General features: G+C 45.2%; 1 protein-coding gene across 1 annotated transcript in view; it reads right to left on the reverse strand.

The window, feature by feature from the left end:
- LOC138489153 (ras-related GTP-binding protein A) overlaps positions 1 to 17,381 on the reverse strand; it is a 242,202-nt gene that overhangs the window by 213,744 nt on the left and 11,077 nt on the right. Inside the window, exons 2-3 of the mRNA XM_069616808.1 lie at positions 15,984 to 16,019; positions 12,757 to 12,856 (exon numbers count right to left, since the gene is read on the reverse strand). Of these exons, the coding sequence (XP_069472909.1) occupies positions 12,757 to 12,856; positions 15,984 to 16,010 (127 nt within the window). The 5' untranslated portion in view covers positions 16,011 to 16,019. The remainder of the gene's footprint in view (positions 1 to 12,756; positions 12,857 to 15,983; positions 16,020 to 17,381) is intronic.

Below are 17,381 nucleotides of genomic sequence, written 5' to 3' on the forward strand. Positions count from 1 at the left end.
AGGGGTTCTAAGGAGAGGGCAAAGAGAATCGCTGAGAGGGGGCATCCTTGTCGGGTTCCACGCTGCAGGTTGAACCACCATGAGTATTCTCCGTTCACAAATATAGATGCCTTGGGGTCTGTATAAACTGCGTGTATCGCTCTCCTAAATCTAGTGCCCATTCCCACCTTCCAGAGTACTGCCTCAAGGAACCCCTATTCCACCCTATCAAAGGCCTTTTCCGCATCGATGGAAAGCAGGGCCGCGCCATTCTCCATGGTCTGGGATGCGTGGATCAGGTGTAAAGTTTTGCGGATTGTGTCTGCCCAGTATGAACCCAACCTGATTGGAGTGTATAAGATGAGGAATGAGGGTTTCGATCCTCGCTGCCAAGATTCTGGTGTATATCTTTGCGTCAAGGTTGAGTAGAGAGATGGGGCGGTATGAGGAACATTTCGTAGGATCCCTCCCAGCCTTGGGGATAACAGTGATCAATGCCTTGGTAAAAGAGTCTGGGGGTTTCCCTGTGTCCATAATTTCATTGAAGAGGAGTGTCAGGAAGGGGGCCAGCGCGGTGATCGAAGTTTTATAAAATCCGGCGGTGTAGCTGTCTTCGCCCGGGGACTTGCCCAATGTTAATCTTTTTATGGCTGCTTGGACCTCTAGTTCCGTAATAGGGGATTCTAGTGATTCGACCTCTAAGTCAGGAATACGGGGTACATCTATTGAGGACAGATAGGACTCGGTCTGTGATCGCTCAGGGTCTACCTCAGAAGAATATAAAATTTCATAAATGTCGGCAAAATGTTCTGGGATGGTGGTGTGGGCGTGTGATGTGGGGGAGGCATCGTCTTTAATTTCTAATACTCTTCGCTCCGCTCTTTGTTCTCGCCGGCCGGCAGCGAGAAGTGCGTCGGCCTCATTGCCCTTCTCGTAGAATTTTTGTTTTAAAAATCTTAGTTTACGCACGACCTGTTCATGCTCCAATAGTTTCAGTTTGTTTCTTTTCTCATCTTCTGAGGATCCATTTCTTCGCCTATTTTGGGTGTACGTTCTAATTGGCTAATTTCATTTCGGAGCCTTTGTTCAATAAGATTACGTTATCTCTTCTTTGATGAGCCTTCCCTTATCAAGATCCCTCTCCAGGTGGCCTTCCACACTGTTTGGATACCTCTCCATTGTCGTTTGTTTTGAAAAATTTGAAGATTTCTGTCCATTTCAGTTCTGAAAACGACATCCCTCCAGAGGCTCTCGTTGCAGCGCCATTTCCCACTATTTTTAGGTAGGTCGGCCCACTGAATGTCTGTGAGGCCCATGTCATGGTCGGACCAAGTGATCGGGGTTATCTTTGCCTGTGATGTCACTTCAGAGAGCTCTCTGGAGAGATACATGTAATCTATGCGGGTGTACGTATTAGGGGGAGCAGAATAGAAAGTGTAGCCTTGCTCTTCCGGATGAAGCTCTCCAAGCGTCTACTATGTTATACAGTTACATCATATGAGCTAGCTCAGTCGGTTCAGGTCTATTCTGATGAGTCGTGGTAGGGTTCCCAGGATTCCGGTCTGTGGCCGGGTGCGCCCATTGATTAGAATCCCCCCCTCCCCCCTCCAAGATGATATGCCTGGTGGCTTCAAGTAGTATCTTAGGGATTGTTCTGGAGAGAAATCTAGACTGGCCTGTGTTCGGAGCGTACAAGGTGGCAATTGTGACGTTCAGATTACCTAGTTGCCCATTTAATAACATTGCTCGTCCTTCAACGTCTGACCATGTCTTAGTCAACACAAAATCTATGCCTTTTCTAATGAGGATTCCCACCCCTCCCTTTCTGAGTGGGCCAGAGCCCAAAAATTCAGTTCCCACTCGTTTCCCCAAGGATCCGTCATTCATCTCCTTTTATGTATTTTGTTTCCTGGAGTAGAAGAATATCGAATCCGCTTCTACGAAATTCTCTGGCTACAAGGGACCGTTTCGTCGGTGAGTTGAGCCCTTTAACATTGAGTGTTCCAACTCTTAAGGAGACTGGTTCTCTTATATTAATGTTCGTAGCCATAATTCTTTCTCGCTGTGAGTTGTCTCTTTGTATACACTCGGCAATGCTCTATGCTTACGAGCCGCACGCTGAATTGGCTGTTGTGGTTCGTTATGTTTGCTGCTCTGACCTTCTTCGTTTCCTTAACTTTTCACTCCGACACGCACCCCTCCTTCCTCATTGATGGCGTCCGGTCGAGCCCGGTCGGTTGTCCCAGGTCGACATCGGACCACTTCTGGGGGTCATTACTTCACGCCCCTTGACCAGAATAAGTCATTGTCCAGAGTGAGCCCCCTGGTGGTCCCCCCCCCCCCAATTATCTTCATTAGAGTCCAGGGCATGTGTGTGCATGTGTGTGCGTTTGTGCATCCATATCACACCATTTACATACTTTGATTGGCATTGTCTTACCGGTATCACCTGGTGTCAGTTGTCCGTTTCTGGGGAGAGATTGCCCTTTTCGCGACCCTTTCACTCTCCTTCTCCGGGGGCCTTGGAGTTGCCATTCTCTTCCTTCCTTATTTGTCGCTTCTTGACTAGCATCTTCTCTTTGTGTCCCTAAGAGGTCAGATATGCACGATTTTATCTCATTCTCCGATCGCAATCTGAATCTGGCCCCCTTGTATTGGAACGTGAGGGAGAAGGGGTAACCCCATCTATATCGAGCGTTCTTTTCTTTGAGCATCTTCGTTAGAGTTCCGCACATTTTTCTGAGGGCTAGGGTCAAGGAAGAGAGATCTTGGTAAATGGAGATTTGTGCTCCGCATAGCGTAATCTTCTCGCTCATTCTGGGTTTCTCAATAATTCTAGCTTTGTCCCTGAATCGGTGAAATCGGGCGAGGACTGAGCGTGGTAAACTGCTCTATGAATTTGTTCGGTTACCGGTTAATCCACCTCATCATCCGTTGTCAGAAGTTTGATGATGTTGTGAAGTGTCTCCTTAAGGTCCGCTTCCGTTTCCCCCTCTCTCTCCGGAATACCAAAAATGTGTATATTATTCCTCCTTTCTCTGTTCTCGAAATCATCGAGTTTAAGTTTAAACTCGTATTCACGTCGTTCCAGTTCCGTCATTCTTTGGTCGAGTTGCCCTTCCAGTGTGTCAATGGAGGCCTGATTGTTTTCAACTCCCTCGAGTCTGTCCTCCATGCTATCGAGCCGTTGAGTGATCCAATCTATTTTGCCACCTACATTTGTTCCCAGGTTCTTAATCTCCCCCAGTAGGGCGGCTATGTCTCCTTTCGTAGCAGCAGCCAGGTCGTCTCCTGTAGTGGCGCAGTTTGCCATCTTGGCGCCAGCAGTTGTAAGCAAGGTGGGGGTGTAGGCGAAGTGAGCTCGTTTATGCTTAGTACTCATACAGATCACCGATGGTGGGCCTGGGTAGAAACTGCGTGCGCTGTGATAATCCACACCTCACTCGATCTAGGTGGATGACGACGGCCTACTCCCTCGAGTTGCGCTGCGGGTAGTTTGCGGATGGGGCGGCCTAAGTTCTTGTGTGGGCCTGGTGTGGTGCCGTGGGCAGGCGGGGAGTCGTGCTGGGCAGTCGGCTCATGGGGGGGGGGTAGGCGCTGTCTCCTGGCGGTTCAGATTATGAATTCCACCTCTGGTAGGGTTTGCGCACCTTTTTTGGTCTAGACAACTCCGCCGTTGGGTTCACCCGGGAAGTCGCAGATCTGTGAGGGCTCCACTCGGCAGTTTTCCCCAATGTCACTCCGTCACAAATTGATATGTACGCGATCCGCAGTTCACTCCTTCGTGCAGCACTTATTCGCGCTCACCGGGTCGGTTGGCTGATCTCACGTCCTGGTGTGAGGGTGTTTCACTCCGGGAGCCTTACACACGCCTTCCGGGCCTTCTAACGGCGAGACACACGCAGTTGGTTTCGATTTCCACGTGCCCCTCAGGCCCAGATTTTTTTCTCTTGCGTTTTCTGGGGCCGTGGAGTGCCGATTTACATCAGGATTTTTCCTCTGGGTTGGGGGGACGTTCACAGTTCACACAGCGAAATCCCGTATTTGTTCAGCAGGGGGGCGGGGGTTCCAAAAGACGGGGGCTCATTCCATCTTCCGGGATGCTGATTACAGAGCTCACAGAGAGAGCATGCTGATCTCTGCGCCCCCTGGTGGCCGTTCCCTAAAAACTCCATGTTCTGATTTTCAACTCATCAATGAATCGTTTCTGAAATTCATCCCATAATACAGCCACACACGCTGCACTAGTTTTGCTGTGGTGACCAAAAGAAAGCGTGCAATGAACAATGTATGGTCCAATTCATTCTTTCTCACATGTTTATGCAAAATAATTTTCTAATAATGTTGACCTTTATTTTGCAGAATTTACAACAATACCTGCATGTTCTATTTTCGGTTGCCCTTCGAAGACCCATGACAAATCTGAAGGCATTATAATGCATGTATTCCCTAAGACTGTTGATAGAATAAGAGAATGGGTCAGACGTTGCGGATATCCACCGGAAGAGCGTGAAAGTAAATCAAGCAAGTCTTGGAGGACAAGAGGGGGTCATCGATGCTACATCTGCAGCCTGCACTTCGACCCAGATATGTACGACTCATCCTTGTACACAAAGAGGAATCAACTGAGAACTAAAATATTGCTCCCAAACGATATTCCGACTTTATTCGTGAAAATGCCGCCACAGGTGAGTCACACTTCCGGATTTAGCTTTACTCCTGTATTTTCGGTGTAAATGTCACTTATGTCCATATTTATGTGATTGAATAGCTGTTGAAATAATGACTATTTTGCTAAACATCAGTCCATGTCTTGTAGAACCCACTTAGAAAAATGATTTATGGGGACGGATAACTATGCTATATTATGCATTTCAATAAGCAGGATTTTCTCGTATTCAGTCTCCTTACATGCCACTTTTTAATGTTGGAATTTCTAAAACGAATAATACTTTCCCTTTACCACTCCATGACTATCCACCGAATATGAAGCAACAAGATTCAACATCCATGTCTTGCCTGGAGTCATCAACCACTTCGAGCGCGTATCAGGTAATCTTACCTAGCTATTCTGTTCCAGACTGGTTTTATGCACGGAATTCTAGATAATGTGATCATATTTTCGCAACGTATCATTGCTTTACACAATGTTGCATTCCTACTTTACTATGGATATGTACCTTTGTCGTCTTTCCAAATTGTGTGTCCAGTTTCCAATCTTTTCGTCCTTACTAATGCAAGCACTGTGTTTCAGGGAGATACTGCAGCGTCCTCTACGATTACATTATCCCTTGTAGTTGTTCCGGAACCAGAGGTATGCGTACTGACAGTACCATCTAATGAAAGAAAGTTGGTCTAAATATATGTGTAATGCAAATGACTTATTTTAAATGGATATTATTTTTTGGTAGGGATTTATACAAGATCCGTAAATTGAACCGGAGGAACGTGGATCTGAGTCGGTGCGCCAGTTTGCTGATGTTAGAGTAAAGAAGGTTTCAAAGAAAAGAAATAAAAATAAGGTTAGTTATAAACACTTTATATTGTTGGCAACGGAGGAACTATTCATTGAGGCACAGCGTGTGCACACTCGAGATGCCTATGTCCAATAGCCATAAAATGAATTTAATATGACCGGCGATTCCAGCAAAGTGTTTTTGGACCATTGCTACAATGCGCCTGCTCCGCCAGAGGAAGGTGAAATTGAATTTATAGATGATAGTTTAACATTACTAGATGAGCATGTGGCACAATTGTTATGACTTGATGGTCGTAAAGATTATGGGTCATCTGTCCACAAGTTCCGCTCAGAAAGATACAAAATAACTTCCTGAGCAAACCTTGAGGCCACAGGTTTTTTGAGTGCCAAAGAACGCCAGGAACAAGGAACACCGGTGACCCCTCAACCGCTGTAAAGCAAGCAATGGGTCAGTACAATGGCAAACAAAATACTGAATAGCGAGGTAACCAATATCAAGGGGCTTACCAAGGGTCTGGGGACAGGAAGAACAAAGATGAAAATGGAGGCGTTCCGTGTGGCTGCAGAGTGTAACAGGCGGCAGCAGTGAGGCGTAGATTGTTGTAGAATAGGCACTGCAAAACCTGTATGGAGAGGGTACTCCAAAAAGGTAACAGAAGAGGAAAATCCGAAAACAGAAACAGTCCGTTAAGAGTTCCAAGGTCAAAAGCCAGCCAAGTTCGTCGTAACCAGGGGGTAATCCAACGGAATCCAAGAATACAGTTCAAAAGGTCCTGAAACAGCAGAGCAAAACAATTTCCAAGGGCTTGACAGAGGAATCCAAAAAGAACAGTCCGTAGTCCAGATTCAAGATGCGGAGACAGGAAGACGCCGGGTCAGCTGTGAAGCACTGAATGAGCGTTCCCTCTTCAGTTTTAAAGGGGCCTAGGAGTGTCACATGACCCATCACGTGACGATGATGTAGCACGTTTCTTTGTCACATGACCCAAGTTTCCAAAACGCTGTTGCCGGGTCTTCCTGAGAGCGTGACGAAGCAAAGGAAAAAGCCGGCGTCTCCGTTGACTGTCTCCAAGACGCCAGGGCAGCTGCCAACATTGCAATGGGTGACCATCGCGCGTTAAATGCCCTCGTGTGCGCCGCTGCCGTGCTGCTTGAAGGAGTGAGGACATGAGATCAGAAGAGGAAGGCAGAACAGGACCCGAGATGGAGGGCTTAGTGACTGCACGGGCATTCGTGTGCGTAATGTGACCAGTGGATGGTGTAACAATCGACACTTGCCAAAAAAATGCCCCCCCCCCCAAAAAAAAATAAGTCCACATTGAGGTTTTCTCCTATCCATGGTCAAGTAACAGATGTTGAAATGACAGAAACTGAAGCATCAACACTATTGACCGACGAAACAGACAAAGATATCTACTATAGTATGTCCGGTTTGGCCGATATGTCCACAACGGTTCAGTCCGAAACAACAATGTTGCCAGATGGCAGTATAATAAAAGAGGCCAAATACATAGTATTCGACAGCAGCTTGATGGAGATTATAAAGATGCTGAAATGTGCGCATTCAGTGGGAGGGGGGCGGGGGGAGTATGTGGAAAGCCATTGGTGAGCGTGACTCGTCTAACACAAGGCAGTAACCTCAAAATACATGCCACCTGTGAAAAGTCACAAAGCATTTTCATGGTCCGCTCAGCCGATGCTGGGGAAACTGCTAGCTGGCAATCTGCTGTGTGCAGCAGCTTTACTTTTCAGTGGCTCTAGTTTCACGAAGTTATCCAGTTTCTTTCAGTTTGTGGGACTCCATTTCATTTCTAATACGCAATACTACAAATACCAACGTGATTATCTATTCTCTGCCATTAGTGATGCTTGGAAAATTGAACAATTGGCTATTCAAAGTACATTCCCCGACAAACGGTTCAGGCTAGCCGGCGATGGACAGTGCGACAGCCCCGGATTTTCTGCTAAGTACTGCACCTACCATCTTCAAGACATGAAAAAAAAAAAAAAAGGTTTGGAAAGTATTTTGCAATGGTCACAGTCTTTCAGCAACCATCTTTGGTGGAGCTCCAAAACATGTGAGGGGTCTGTGGAAATTCTACAGGAAAAATGGCGGTCACTAATGCACCACTGTTCCAACGTTCACCACTGGACAGAAAACCAACATTTCCACCAATGTGAACTGCAAAAAGCTGAATATCTGCTCATCCTACAAAAGGGATTAGACCTACTCCACAAAACATTCTAGGAACGCAAGAAGTACTGACTGTGAAAACATGCCATGGGGTAGGAGGCCATGAGATAAGCAGAGGTGGGCCCATCACTAGACACATTTTATGCGTTACATTGACTATCATTTCGGAATAGGGGGCATTCTGTTGGCAATTTTTCCCCTACAGCTCAGCAGCGCCACGAAAAACGAGCAGTGACAGCCCCCAATTCCCTGTGCCCGTGCTTCACAATTCATGTTCTCATGGATGAGTTGCAACTGGATGTTGCAAAGTAAGAACCTATGTTCATTTTGAGTGGTCACCAGCTTTGAATTTTTGCTTGGGAGCTGGGAGGCCCACGCGTCCCGCGCACTCTATAAGATTCTATTGGTTTTTTTACCTTGAGAGGCAGGGACCATTCCGAAAGGGATTGAATTGAAGGGGGGGGAGGGGGGTGTAATAACGTATGATATGAGAAGGTTGCCCATTCCGAAACTGCACCTAGTTACATATAAGTTCAGTTTATGTAGTGATGCCTACCTCGAAGGAGCCAGGTCCAACCCAGCAACCCCAGAGGCAGGCATCATTCCCCCCAGGGAAGTGCCAGCGAGCCCACGCTGGGGCCCTTTGGACACAAAGCTAGACATGTGTTCAAGTGTTTTAATGTGCACTTACCTGATGCAGACCATGCTGCTACATCCAGGCCCTCTTGAGGCCTGAATGGAACTACTTTACCTGTGGGACTACTTTCCACCTGGGTGTGGTCGGGGAAGGATACATACCTGATCGGTGGAAGGATATATACCTGGAACTCTTCCAAAGCTATTTAAACCACGCCCGATCAGCAACTCACGCTTCGCGTTGTTCTGCTCCTCGCAGCTGGACGCTCACCGTGTCAGCTCTTGCATCTGGACTTCAGCCACGCCTGTCAGCATCCTGGGTCACCTGCAAAGGGAGATAAGAGAGAATTGGGGAGAAAGAAGACCTTACCTGCTAAACCTGCATCACAGAGACATCACACCGACGATCCTGAAAGGGAAGACATTTTTAAAAGCATTTCGCTTCGATCGCTACAGCGCTGCATTTCACTCACCTTTCCTGGGCACCTCCATCTTCAGCAGCGATCATCCGGATCCGCAGCCACTTCCCAGAGCCTAGAGAGAAAAAGACAAGAACACAAGGTGAGAGAAGGAAGGGAATAGGAAAAGCTCAGTTTCCTTCTAAGACTTACCTGTTGGGTCATACCCATTTCATTTCGGGTCCTGCCGCTTCCTGGCATTCCAGACCCCAGCCCCTATGGGGAAAAAAGACAAAGACATTGAATGAGCGAATGCAAAGACATTACCCGAACGCTTATCCACAACTTACCTGTCATTTACTGGAACTGCACGTTCGGGTCGGCGCCATATCTCCGGCATTCCGAACCCCGGCCCCTAAGGGGAAAAAGACATAAGCGTTAGCGCTTGCTGCAATAAGACAATGAACATTATTATTAAGCTTGAACTTTTGAACTTGCTTCAGAACTCTTACAGCGCCTTACCTGAATAGTCAAGCTTATTTGAACTCCCATCAAACCTCAATCCAGTGAAGTAACTGGGTTTCAACGTGCCCCTGCATCAGAAGCAGGATGGAGAACTCATCCTTCCAGACCCTAAAGTGAGACTTCACGGGGAATCGTGGAAGGGTATCGTGGAGGGTTGGAAGGGAGTGGGAGGCTTGAGCATTATTCCGTCAGTAGGTAATACTCCCTTTCACGCACAGGGGAATATTCCTGCGAGCCAGAGAAGCCAGAGTAGAGGGGCCCTACCTGTCCATCCTCAGAGTCCTGCGCTTCACCATTGAAGAAGCATCAGCACTCGAAGCCAGACCTGCGCCTCTGTGGGAATCAGGCGAGTGTGACAGTATGAGAAATTGTGAAATCGTTGACACGAACGGAGGAGTCTGCATTACGGTCTGCATTACGCCAAGAGAATGGAAATGCCGAATATAATGTAAGTTTCTCTTTAGACGATTTCATACCAGAACTAGTCGAAATACGAATCGCTGACCGTTATTGCTGGGTGATTTATACTTGTTCGCTCTGTTTGGCATATTGCAATGAGGTGCTAGTACAACCTTTGTGTGTTGGGCTATCTACCGGGCACATGGTCAGGCCAGCATCGAGACGCATGTAGACCACCACTCGTTTCTCCCTGGCTCTACGCTAATAAATCATTACATTGTTTTTTGCACCTCAAATTCTTGCCCCATTTTACGTATTACGTTTAGAGCTCAACATTCTTGATCGCACTATCCTCGAAAGCAAATAGCAGAGTACTTTGATATTCCACTTTGTATTCTCTCAGTTCACATTGTGTCACCTGTGCGCTAATAAAGAAAATTATTAATTGTAATTAAGATCGGCTACTGAGACACATTTCTATTATCTTTTGCAAACAGGTACATCGTGCCGTTCTGCGATTGTCATCTATTCCAGACCCCGACCAATGGCTTCAACCGCCAGCTGCAGCTTCATGTCAATCACTGGATCTACTTAACCGTCTTTTGGGATGACAGACAAGGTCCAATACGTCCGTACGAGGCATCGGCGATTAGGAGCAACATAACCTTTACGGTGGTCTAGTGCCAAGTTGATGCACCAGCCTTGCAATTCACCGAGCGACCGAAGTGCTTCATTTAGACAAAACGAACACCCCATGTACCCAAAGGAACAGCGTGTCACTCACGATAAACATTTGTGGATTTATGGAACGAGAGCAAAGAAAAACAATTCCATTTTCATTGATTATGTCAGACGCCGAATGTTATCGAAACATTTATTGTGAAATAAATGTACTTTACCAATTGTACAGTCTTGCTGTTTCCTTAAAGTATAGTTTCATATTCCCAATTGTGACGCGCTGTGCTGTGAGACGATGTCTGTTTTCCGGGTTCAGCGTCTAGTCGTGTAGGTGACGACTGGGTGCGTTTGGCTACGCTGCCCAGCAACGTCACAGAGAGAGGCAGAGAATATCAATGATTTGGCGATATCAGGCTCTGGGCCGGGGGATATGATTTAGTGCCGCAAACGCAGGTCACCCAGGGCAACGCGGCAAGTGATAAGATTATCACAAGATGGCCGTGCCCTGCTGCCCGATTTTGCTTGTGTTCAAGAGACGAAAACTCGGGTAAGGTGCATAGGAAATGTTTGTACGATCAAATTATGGTTCAAAGCACAAGGCCGAACCATTCGGACAATAATATTTCTGACCGAACCATTCCTTTAATGTTAGGTGAGCAAATGTCCAGACTGAAGGATGCTTAATGTTGGCTAGAATCACAGAGGCTTACGCATTAGGGTTGCTGTTGGGCAGTCTTGAGGAAATAGGACCAAACTATGAGACCGCACTTAGAGACTGGTCTCTGGTTTGAAGCACGTTACAAATGATTAATACATTGAGCTCAACAGTGTCTGCCTTAGGCAACGAATGGCAATATTATTGTAGTCCACTTCGCAGGTCATGTCATGCTTACCTGGAATAACTAAGGACAGAGCTGCGTGCAGGGAGCCCTGCCTACGTAACAACAAAAGAAATCAATTATATATCTTGTTGGTTTACATGCGTTTTTACAAAGGCAACTTAACTTCTTCATAGCATCATACACAGTCATTGCCAATGCAAAACCGAATACTATTTTTCTTGGATGATTAGGTTATTTGTAACTGTTTCCATGGATTCATCTGAAAATACAAATTTAAAAAGGATAATATGAATACCTTAATACTTATGAAGATATAACAGAGTTTCAGAGCCTGCCTTGGATATTTCAAGAACATTTTGCTCAGTGCCCAAAGACAATGATTTGTTTACATTTTAATTGGTAATGATGCAGAAAAACTTTTGCATGGTGAATACAAAAAAAAGAATAAAAACAAGACTACTAATGGGTTGTTCTGCGATAGTAATCTTACATTGTCAATGCTGTTGCCAAAGTCCCAAAGGGCTAGCCTATTTGGTTTAACAGATTTAAAGTTGGGGGGACGAGGGCCATACCTCTGAAACCCACTGCTTTGTGAATGGGGGCTGCGAACCAATGCAGACTCTGGCGACAATAGATCAGCTATTGCCACTTCACAAAACAATGTTGTACACCATTTTGCCCTTCGGAGTACCCCTCCCAATAGAGCAGCTATTGGCAACTCTATATTTGGACCTTAGATTTTTTTTTTTTTTACATTTAAATACATTGGCTAATTGAATTGAAATTTATTTTCAAGTGCAACAAACTTTGTTTGCAGTAAATGAAAAATACAGGTTCCAATGTACACGGCTGGCCTGTGGGTGGCAGTATTGCACTAAATATGCAGTGTGCTTATGGTGACATGCAGCATTTTACAGAAAGCACTGGTAATATTGGTTCACCCGTCACCATAGAGCGAGTGCATGTCTCTCAGGTCCAGTATGTAAGTTAAAGAACCCGCCCTGCAGGTCTTATGGGATTTTTAAGAAAGTGCAATGCCTGACCAGCTACCATTCTATCCGGATTACATACATCTCCTACTTGCATACTTGTAGGAATGTTAGATCCAAGCTACAAATTAGACCCCAAGCATGCAAGCTGTGTGGAATGCTATGCCTTTACAATACCGCCTCAGTTAGCGGATCTGGGGCTTTATCTAGAGCAAGGAACATACAGACTAAAATCCAGGGTCATCCAGTAATCCTTCTACATAACTGAACTTTGCAGACATACAGCGTGTTGGGGTTCCCTGCATAGAATCTCAGCCTGGTGCCCTGTGTACTCTGCACCCTTTACTGCTCCACTTTGCCCACCTTCTCCTTTTCATCTTACCATATGAACTATTCTACATAGCACTTCATGCTGTGTAAGCAATGCATTCGCGAGTGTTATTACCCAATTCACTAGTGCTGCATTTATAGACATCAGCCATCTTACTTATTGCTTTGAGGCTGGCAAAGGAAGCGTATAGCTAATATCCTCAAAATCCACCACCCAAGCAAACACAATAATAAGGAAGTAGGCGATTCCTCATAAGTGTGCCCTCATCTTACATGTGGCCTTCTGAAGTCGAAACCGATCACTTACTAGTGGCCCCGAGGCGCCTTGTGTCTCTGGCGATGTAATTTGCAAAGATGATTGATCTCATGCTGGTCTTGCCAGAGCCACTTTTCCCCATCAGCAGCACCTGCCAAAAAAGGGAACGATAAAGAAAAAGATTATTAGCTTAAATATGCCACGTTTGCATCCCAATGTGCATCCTCATTAAGAAGGTCTGATGTGAGTGTCTGTCGAACGAATTCCTTGAAAATGCATATCTGTGGCCGGCAGCTAGGAGAGTCCCATTCCTGAAGGGGAGGGGAGAGAATCGCCCATTCAGTCTTCAACCCTTCAGCCGAAAGACTCAGCAAGCACTGCAATCTGAACTCCAGCCTTCAGGACTGGCCCACTGGTCAGCTGATAACAGACCCCAACACAAGCACATTCAGTCACAGCTAGAACATGGCTGAATGCATAGGTGTAGTTGGGGGCGCAGACTTTAGATTCAAGATCAAATATTTAAAAAAAAGAATGCATGGGAAACTACCAGTTTCCCTCCCATGAAACACTGATCTTTAGCATGTCACTTTATCCCAGTCATGCCAACAATGAAAGAGCAGCACCAGAAAAAGCCATCCATACCCTAGCATAGAAGTGTTAAGCACACAAAAGGTACTGGCACTTCAGTGTACTGCAAGCTATGCTCACATGAGCCCTCGTTATAAAGCTGGTGATTCAACTACTCAGATCAGGTTTAACCCAAAAGCAAGGTAACATATTTAGGGCATTCGGGGAACTGGGTCCAACACTGACCACAAGCCAATGATAAACCATACACCTCCTGCACAGGTCTGTAAATGGTTTGTGGGAACACAGAGGCATGTACACAAGTGAATGGGGCCAACGATAGGTGGTGTTCTTTGCAGAAGGCCGATTGGAGGGTCACAGGGAAAAGAATTGCTATGATGCAAGCAAGCAACTAACATAAAGTCCTACGAATTGTGCATTCCCTTGAATGTGCAAATCTATGGTTACTTATAGGGTGTTATTGTGAAGCCGGTTTAGAGTAATTGCATTCCTTTACCTGCACAGTGAGTGTCATGATACGGTTGATAAGTACAAAGGAGCATCAACCATAGGTGAATACCATTGGACAGAACAATATCAGTTAGGGGATGTCCCACAGGAGGGGCTGAATTCAGATGTTAAAGACACCTTTGGTCAGGCAGGGTGCAGCAATGCCAACCGACGCCTGATGGAGGAGAGAGGTATTAACCCCCTTCCTGAATTTCCAGGAGCCATGCAATTCCAGGTTTCAGGGATATTGTACTGCAGTTTCCAATTTAATCTGGTGTAAGTTTGATGAACAGAGAATGAATTTTATTTGCAAAAAGATTAGACTGGACTACACAGTACATCATCTGTTCCATGCTGGGTAGGCTTTTCTTTGCCTTGTGAGGAACCAAAGGTTTCATGATGAGTTTTGCTGCCACAATTTCGAACAACATTTTCTTGCATTTTTTTTTATTTTTTTAAATGTGCTTTTTTTTTTTTTTAAACCAACGTAATCTGCGTTACACTGCAACAATTTGTTTAGGACTAGGATTTTTACTGGGGTGGACTTGTGGTGGGTATTTCTTTGCAAATCGCAGTTGGAAATTGGGGTATTCTCATTGACGGTGCTAGAATTTCAGTACTCTAGCACGACACATGGGCAACGACTATGGTTAGTGCCATCTATTGCTAACCTAAAGTCACGGCCAGCAAAAAAGGGTATTTGGGAGAAAAACAGAAGACTACCTGTTTTTTTGACTTGGACAGATGTAGGAAGTGCTCATGGGACCATGCCTCAAAAGCACAAGACACCCAAATGGTACTAGATAATACACTGATGCCTTATCAAATGAGATTTGGAACACAATGTGTACATCTGGAGTTGTACGTGATACATAGTGTTAAGCCTTGAGGACTATGAACATGAGGAGAAGGGAATGAGCAAAACACTGCTTGTGATTTAGTCTGAATGTATTCTCCCAAAATAAATATTTTTTACCTCTTCTGGCAGACCCAAGAGAAGCCAGTTCAAGGGTGCGCTGGCAATGCCCATGCGTGCACTGGGCATTTGTGGGAGAACTGTGCCGTCTAGAATGCTATATGTTACCAAGGCTTCAAGTAGGATTAAACCCTACGCTGTGCCATATGAGTGTTTAACGAAGCCTTCTCAGGGTAACTATTCTACACCTTGCCATACACACCGATGCCAAGTTGGTGGTCAGTGCAGCGGTCTTAGCTTTGCTGCATTTGATATAGAACATTTTGTTTACAGTCTATTTAGTGAAGAAAGTTGGATTGGAAATAGGACAGTAATTAACGTTTGTGTTGCCGTTCATCATTTACAGTAGTGTAGCGTGCAGTTAGTAGTTGTTTGATCGGTCTCGGAAACCTGCTTTGGGGGGATGAAGGAGAGCAGGATAGTTTGAAGTCTTGATGGCTATAATGGCCTACAGCCATTCAAAGCCGACAGGTTATGGGGTGCCTCCATCTTGATACAGGGATATAGATTAAGTGAAAGCAGTGCACTGCAGGGAGGAGGGACAGGCAAGGTTGGAAGAGGTTGGTCATAATGTATGAGCTGATATTGGTCAGGAAGAAGGATTCTAGCCGTGCGGAGGACAGGGTTTAGTCTTTTGTGAGATTCACTGTCCAAGACCCTGACAATTTAGAAAAATTCACATTTCCTATTGGAGGCTTCCCCATTTATGGTGCTATAGTAATGTATATAGTAAATCTTCCTGAAGGGCAAAAGTGTAAAGCCCATGCGAATCTGAAGGAAAATTGATTGTTTGTCTGTAGGAAGATGGCATGTTCAAGAGTGGGTTAATTTGTATAGCACACCAAGTGTGCAGAGTAAATGGGCCTACAAAAAGTAAAATTATATTTAAAAAAGCAAGCAGACCGACCAATGGCAAGCCAGGGATATGGCCAGTTAAACATGTATATGGGTCAACACGCAGGCATCCAACTGGTCACAAATCAGGCAACCAGACCACCAAGAGGCAGCCCTTTCTTTTGCAAGTTGCTTTATGATACAAGCTTGCTGCATCCATTACCAGGCACGAGACCTTTAGCCTGTACACGGCTTTAACCTCTGCCGTTTATTCAGAAGCTTGTAATCCACGGGATCATCAGTAATCCAAATGGTGTTGAGAGACAATGGCTACTACCATCAATGGCAACAGGGATACAACTCTGAAACGGAACATCAATGCAATTACCTTTTTCTTCATGGCGGAGCTCGGCATCCCCCCCAACTGCAAACATCAAACAGAAAAATCAGCATCAGTGAGCAGCAGAATTTAGTCGCATTTGCAGCAGATTCCTTATAAAAAGCTTCAGTCGGTTACACTTTCCTTCCTCTAAAAGCAGATCGTGGATTATGATTTTCAAGTGACCAACACCGAAGGCTCAATGACGTCACTCACCCTTTTAAAACCTGGCAACTTTGTATACAGAGCCAATGATTGCAATGTAACGTTCTGCAGAGAGCTCAAAAGTAAAATACAATTTCAAGAATATAGTTTTTAAAGTTAGTCACATTTACAAAGGTTTGGTTTAGTTTATTTGCTTATATAGCGCGCCGTACTGGGGGGATGGGGGTAATCTGGGTGATTTTACTTGAATGTAAAACAATTGGACAGGTGTAGACAGAGAGTGGCAGAAAAAAAGTGCAGTGCCGAACCGAAAGGTACTTGACTTGTGTTAAATATCAAGTCACATATTTAGACTAGAGATGCATACGATTTAGAAAACATTTATAATGTACAATGCCAGCAAGGTTCTAGAGTGGGATCTTCAGGACGGTCGTATACTGTTACAGATCTAGGCTATGATCATTCTAGTCCCACGGTTAAGCAGCATTCAGGAAGGCAGTTGTGTCATTAGTTGGCCTGGCATAGGAGCCATGATTTTACCGTGTTCCGGAAGGAAGGGAAAGAGGGTTCTACCCTAAGGGTAAGGAGCAAAGCATTCAAGATCTTGTCTGCTAGCACTGGGAAGCTAGATTATCCAGCTTTGGTCAGTTTGAATTTGGGGATGTTAAGGCAATAAGCGTAGTTGGCTCTTGTAAGTGCCAAAGATTCCTTTCTGGAGAATTTGTCCACCAGGTACTTGGGGGCTGAATTATTCAGACATTTGTGGTTGATCATTAGGATTCTGAAAGTGATCCTGTCTTGTATTGTGGGCCTGTTGGTATTCCGTCTGGTTTGTGAGATGTGGTTAGAGCAAGGAATGGTTAGGGCTGCCCTAAGAGCATTGTTTTGCAGTACTTGTAACTTGTTTAGGTTTTTCTGACTAGTAAATATAGAGTATTGAAATAGTCCAGTTCAGAGAAAATAAGAGCTCTTGCCTGGGTAATGCAACTAATAGTGGACAGGAATAATCTACATGCATTTATTAGTTTGCACGTGTAAGCAGTTGTTGAAGCTGAAGCATTTACTTGTCTGTAAAGAGATAGGGAGGAGTCCAGATAGACTCCTAGAGATTTGGCATCCTTGTCAACTTTGATGTTATTCCAATTGATGTTGAAGCAGGTATATTAGGAACCTAAACTTATTGAGTCTTTGCCTAGAGCCAATGAGCAGTCTCTCGGTCTTGTCATCATTGAGAGAACGACT

The sequence above is a fragment of the Ambystoma mexicanum genome, chromosome 9, assembly GCF_040938575.1.
Source record: "Ambystoma mexicanum isolate Mex_15411 chromosome 9, UKY_AmexF1_1, whole genome shotgun sequence".
Lineage (NCBI taxonomy): Eukaryota > Metazoa > Chordata > Amphibia > Caudata > Ambystomatidae > Ambystoma > Ambystoma mexicanum.